The following is a 6,565-nucleotide window of genomic DNA, read 5'->3' as shown; positions in this document are numbered from 1 at the left end:
CCATTAATCTTTGGGGTCACCCATATCATTTTCTTATCACTCTCTGTCATTGAATGCACTTCTATGTGGCCCAATCCATTGTCTGTCTCATCTGAGGCTGATCCACGAGTATCTGTGTCATTCATTTCATTCACCTTTTTATCCTTTCTTCAGCTTCGGTGTTTTTCCTCATTTTGTTTTCTTCTCTGTATGTGCCCTTTTCGATTGCATTTCATGCAGTTTTTGTCATGGAACCAGCAGTCTGCCTGGTCATGCGATCCCTTTCCACACCTAAAGCATGCATTTCCTTTTGCAGATTTGGCTGTGAATTTAACACTGTGAGCTTCAGTTGTCACTTTCTTTTGTAATTCCATTGCATCTTTGGAGGCAGTTTCCATTGCTTTTGCGAGTTCAAAAGCTTTTTGTAACGTCAATTCTTTTTCAGCAGGCGTCTCTGTATGCTTTCATTGTGCATGCCGCAAAAAAGGCTGTCTCGCAGTGCGTCGGACAATCCCGTGCCAAACTGACAATGCTCAGCCAATTTCCTAAGCTCTGCAATGTAGTTGGAGATAGATTCATTCCTCTGCTGATTTCTGCTATGAAATCGAAATCTCTCCGCAAGTACAAGTGGCGGATTAAAGTGGTCTTGAAGCAGTTTGGTTATATCTTTAAACAACTTTGTTGATGGTTTTTGCGGTGTACATAAACTCTGTAGCAGATTGTACGTCTTTGTGCCCATAACACTTAGCAGGACTGCTACCTTCCTATCATTTTCAATGTGATTAGCTATACAATATTGCTCCAGTCTCTCAATATGTGTCCCATTCTTCCACACTATTGTCAAAAGCATCCATATTTCCGATTGCAACAGCCAAGGTTTGTTTTCAATTTCAGTTTCTTTCCCTCCCGTTTTAGTTACTCACTGTACCGCGGTGCCGTTCACTCTCATGCGGCAGTAGAGGGAGTTAGCGTCCTAGCTTTTGTCAAGGCAGCAACTTGCAGACAGTTGGAAACTTCCATTAAAGCTCATCATTGAAAAAAATTAAGTCAGCGCTATATATAAAACCTCTCAAAGTGCTGGGCAGGAAATCCAACAACTACCATCACTGCCACATTTAACTGAAATACAAGTATTGTCTTATGTACAAAATCATACATAGACTTGCACCTCCTGTGTTGCACCAGTTTATAAAGATGGCATTAACATGCCAGTGCAATGCAGCTAGAGTAGACTGTGTTTGTCAGTTTACTAACTGTATTGCATTATTGTTGCCATTTGTGCATGGCTTTCGATAAATTCCTTATTCTCTAAGTCCTGCTTGCTTGCTAGGCTGTTTGTTGTGTATGTTTTTTTAAGGTGCTTATGTGCTTGTGGCCTGCTAGTTTGCTCATGTGTTTTGTGAAATAAGTCAGTGGTGTCAGTGCTGCTACTCAGTGTTGTTTTCGTATGTTGCAACTGTCTGCTGATTTAGCTGAGTCTCTATTCGCATGTATATACATGTATAAATTTTTATATTTTCATATTGTTCTTTGTAACTTTTTAAGAACACATTTTCAGAAATGTTTTATTAATGTGCATTGTCCCTGAGCACTAAACCTTAAAAATAAATAAATGTGAAATTAGCCAGATGGATTAAAGATGGGGGTGGCACAATGGTGCATGTTTTCCCTGAGACTGCGTTGTTTCTCTCCGGCTCCCTCCCACAGGCCAAAGACATGCAAGAGGGGATTGGGTTAATTGGACATTGACCATAGGTGAGGGCTGCACGGTGGTGCAGTGGTTAGCACTGTGGCCTCACAGCAAGAAGGTTCCAAGTTCGAGTCCCGGCTTGGGCACGAGATCTTTCTGTATGGAGTTTGCATGTTCTCCCCGTGCCTGCGTGGGTTCTTTCCGGGTACTCCGGCTTCCTCCCACCATCCAAAGACATGCAATTGGGGACTAGGCTTATTGAATTCTCTAAATTCACCGTAGGTATGAATGTGAGTGTGAATGGTTGTTCGTCTCTGTATGCTGGCCCTGCAGTGGACTGGCGACCTTTTCCAGGGTGTACCCCGCCTCTCGCCCATAGACACTGGGATAGGCTCCAGCCCCCCCGCGACCCTTAAAGGTCACCTAGAATGAAAATCATCGTTTTCATGTTTTTGGTGTTAATTCAATGTCCCCCAGTTGTGGGGAATACACACGAAGTGTGAGGCAGTGTCATAACCTCTTTGAAGTATCTCCCCTTTTTTGAATCGCTGTGGGAAAATGGACCAATGCGATTTTGGCTGAAGTGTTATGTCACAGTTCAGTCAGTGCCCCCCCCCCCACACACTCACAAACACTGAACCCACCCCTTTCACACACGCCCCTTTGACATATTGGGGGGGGGGGGCGATTATGCGAGCGAGCCGAGTGAGTGCAGCTCTCTTATGTTGCTCACTCACGCGACACAAACTGGAGACTGCAGCAGCAGCAGCAGCACTGACTGACTGAGCAGATTGATTGAATGAATGGCCTCGATAGAATTGAGACCTTTGTTTTATCTGCGCTGTCTGTCGCTAGCTGGCCCGGCCTGGCTTGGGGGGGAAGGAATCTCGCCAGCCAGGCAGGCTACCAAGGGGCCAGGCCACTGAGAAAACTCCCGGTTGTCCTGACGGCCACCCCGCCACTGCATATATGGCTGGATCCGCGAATGGGCCGTGGCTACTTGGTATCTTATCTTACGAATGTTGTTGTATGATATGGAATGTTGTCAATTGACAGTGGCAGTCACACTTAGTACTCCCACTTTCTCGGCTAACTGTCGCCGGTGCTTTCTTTTCAGTGACAGTGAGGGCAGCCAATCACCGAGTAGTAGTTAAATGAGGTTGCCAGATAAACAACGGCAACCGATCGCTGTCAACTCATGCACTTGCATAAATAATGAGGTTGCCAGATAACGTCAGAAACGACCCCAATAGGGACAAACGACGCATTCTAAACCCAACATGTTAACATAGCGGTTTCAGAGAGCCTTTAGGAAGGTTCTGAGCCATTACAGACCCAACCCTTTTTTTGTGGGGTTACATATCACACCACAGAACAAGAAATAATACCCTGTTCAACCACTCCATGGCACCTTTAATAGTAAGGAATAAGCGGAAGACAATGAATGAATGAATGAATGACCATAGGTGTGGCTGTGAGAGCGAATGCTTATTTGTCCCTGTCCCTGTCCGTGTTGGCCTGTGATGGACTGGTGACCTATCCAGGGTGTGCCCCACCTCCCGCCCAAAGGCAGCTGGGATAGGCCGTAGCCCCCCCCCCCCCCCACACACACACACACACAACCCTTAACAGGATAAGCAGCAGAAAATGGATGAATGGATTCAAGATGACCACAGTGACATTTCATTGGCATTCATTGCATACAGGCAGAAGTAATGTAAGGGTCCATTGACCAAACATCCTAAGTATGTGGTTTTATTTAGTGTACAGGCTGTATTATTATTATATTATTATATTATTATATTATTCTTCAAACACAGTCTAGGCTCCCAGATAAAAATTAGGCTGGACTGGAGTCTGCACCCCCCTTAACATAATGTTCAGGTTTGTTACCAGAGTTTGTGACTGCATGTTGAACAAGCACAATTCTCATTTGACTGTTTATCTTAAACCAGCACCAACAACCAGGACTCCTCCCCTCACCCTCCAGGGATCAATCCCACCACTGGACATAGAGTTGCTGTGCAGCTGCCCACTTGGTCTTGTCAAAGCCTTTTTATAGGGACAGCCTTCTCAACACCTCAGCACACATGTTTTCTGGAGGCTTTATTCCACAGAGATAGAGTTACACACACACAGGCATGTGCACACACAACACACACTTAGATTTATGCCCCTGTGCCTGATACTGAATCTGCCTGTGCATAAGGAAATGTGGGAACAATGGAGTTTTCATGTTTAACATAAAGAAAGATTGAGTAAGTTGCTCACACAAACACTCACAATAAGCCTTCCTGGTCTTCCTGATCCCAAATAGAAGTGAAAAAAGGACAGCACGAGTGAGTGAGTGAGTGAGTGAGTGAGTGAGCGAGTGGGCGAGTGAGTGAGGAGTGAGTCAGTGAGTGAGAGAGACGTTTTACATTTTGTGCCTCCCATTTCATGTCTGCATCCCTTCATCTGTTACTATCCCCTGCTCTTGGGTTTAAAGTGTTTGTACCTTCTGTGTGCTTGTGTAGAGAGGGCTCAACCAAGTATGATGGCCTCACAAACCTCCTTCAGTGGCTTGGATGTGCTTTTGTCCTCTCTGCAGGTAGGACTTTACAGTGTACGCATGCATTACGTTAATGCATGTGTGTGTGTGCATGTGCTGGGACTGCATGAGAGATATTACATCTATTTGTCACGCAGTTTCCATTTGTTTGTATTATCCTGCAGTGATCTTTTTGGATCATTTGGGGTTTTACTTTGTAGTCATTCTCTTTGCACTGATAGATAGAGGCCTCATTTTAGATGACTGTAACAAAGTTTCAACATAAAAGGACACCACAATATTGATTGGTGTGATGCAATGAGCAACTGATTGATTCAGCATGATGAAAGTACCATTCCCCAGGACTCAAGATTGTTCTGATACCACCATGAAAGATGTGTTGTGTGAGTACAGCGATGCTGAGCATCCTTCCCAAATGAGACCATTCATCTCCATTACATTGGAGTAGTTCAGTCATGCATACTGTATGCATAGATGCGGGGGTTCACGGAAATTGTTGAGTGTAAGTGCAGTAAAAATAGCTAATACCGCCACAAACAGATCAGGGTTTTTTTTTTTGTCTCATATGCACTGAAACTGTAGTGACTGTGAAGCACAAATGGGAAAGATACAATCCTGGTAGAGTCAAATATGATTGATCAATGCCATTTATAAATAAAGCTGATACTAAGACCTTTCTTTTGTAAATGGAATTCTGCTTGGCACATGTAAAAATTAGGATGAACTCACAACTCTGATTCATTATATTTGTAATTTTCTGTTTTTCCTACATTCTACCTGTTCCTATTTTTCACTATTCATTCTCATGTTTACTTTCCTCATCAAAAAAAGTGATTATCACTCTTTTTCCCATTTAACTAAGTGGGGGCTCGTCCAGTATATTTTGGCGAGAGCGTCGGGTGATTGGTTGTTTGTTTTTGTTGTGCCTGGTTCCTAATGCAGCACAGCTTCCCTGGTAAGTGTAACGGAGTGTCCTGCTAAGTTGCTTGTAATTTATCCATCGGGCTCTCATTTATTATTTTGCCTTTTTATTTTCTGGAGTAATCCTGGGTGGGGATATAATTCCCTGGTGGGTATAGGTGTTTCCGAGCACTGGCTGCCATTATTGGTCTTTTTAAAGCCACCTCGAGCCCCGCATGCACCAAGAAGACAGGCAGGTTCAGTCTGAGATGGACAGGATGTGGGGAAGTTTACAGTTGTGTGTGTGTGTTTGTGTGTGTTTCCCCTATTACATTGACCCCCCCTGTTTTATGATATAAGTGTTGAGTCAAAAAAGCAATTAAAGCTGCAAGCAGCGTTGTTAGGGCCTGAGCTTCATGGCATCCGCAGCCGGGTGGCAGGAGTCATCCCGAATCCAATGGTATAAGTATGACGGCGGTGGGCGTTGTATAGGAGATAGAAGCCTCAAGCCTGGTTTATGCTTCTGCGTTGCGGCGACACCGTACCTACGCAGTCGACGCAGACCCCTACGCGGGCCCTACACCGTAGCCTGACGTACACCTCCAAAAAATCTTGACTACACGTCGCGTCGACGTGTCGTGACATGAACGTCAAGGACTGTGATTGGTCCAGTCAGAACGTCATTTCCGGTTCAGCCCAGCAACACCAGCATTTTTAAAGTTTCTGTAGTGAGAGCTACACGTAAAAATGGACCAAGCCGAAGAAAGGGTTATCGAGGAGGTCCGCAAGTACAAAGACACAGCCACACCCCCTAGTGGCTTGGTGGTGAATTGCAGAGCAACGCGTTCCCTCGACGCAGAACTACGAATGCTCAATGACGGCGTAGGGTCTACGCTGTCGCTACGCCATCACTGTGATGCAGAAGCATAAACCAGGCTTCAGTGTGATGCCCAGTGTGAGTGCAGAGCTGAGTCACTGCAAGTACCCCTCCCCCGTTGCTCTCTGCCATGTGTGTCAGAGTGGAGAGCAGAGGCCTATTTGGAGATTTTTAGTGTGTAAAAATCAAATAGCTCTGCATATGTTGGTCACAAGTGGAATATAATACCATATTTTTGTTGGGTTTTTTTTAGGAATGCAGTGGTGTGTTTTTATGAAGCTGTGGGAGTTTTAGTTTACTCGTGAGAAGCGAGAGACAGGTTCCTCATTGGTTTCCATTGTAAGGTGAAAAGCGTCTCCCTCAATTTGAGGGCTTACAAAATGGAAACTGAGTGAGTTATATGAAAACTTTTAACAACTTTTGATCAGCAAAGTTTGGAAAGTCATGTATTAAGTTTTGGAAGTGATACCATTAATGCCCTAGGAGGAGACAGCATTTGTTCGGGGCACAAAATTGTGAAAAATTGGACATTCGTGTCCAAATTGTGGACGTCCTGTTGGAGTTAGGT

The 6,565-nt window shown here is 44.6% G+C and overlaps 1 protein-coding gene across 3 annotated transcripts in view; it reads left to right on the top strand.

Annotated features, from left to right (window-relative positions):
• The first annotated feature begins 4,125 nt into the window (after nt 1–4,125).
• The window catches only part of agbl1 (AGBL carboxypeptidase 1), a 219,300-nt gene continuing 216,860 nt past the window's right edge, over nt 4,126–6,565 (top strand). For all 3 annotated transcript variants that reach the window (XM_086213834.1, XM_086213833.1, XM_086213832.1), the window contains exon 1: nt 4,126–4,259. In XM_086213834.1, the coding sequence (XP_086069960.1) occupies nt 4,203–4,259 (57 nt within the window). In that variant the 5' untranslated portion in view covers nt 4,126–4,202. The remainder of the gene's footprint in view (nt 4,260–6,565) is intronic.

Source organism: Aulostomus chinensis, chromosome 9 (genome assembly GCF_037954235.1).
Source record: "Aulostomus chinensis isolate RoL2024-O1b breed Wild chromosome 9, RoL_Achi_v1.0, whole genome shotgun sequence".
In the NCBI taxonomy this organism is placed as follows: domain Eukaryota; kingdom Metazoa; phylum Chordata; class Actinopteri; order Syngnathiformes; family Aulostomidae; genus Aulostomus; species Aulostomus chinensis.
The sequence above is the reverse complement of the archived record's forward strand: the minus strand, read 5'-3'. Positions and strand labels throughout refer to the sequence as shown.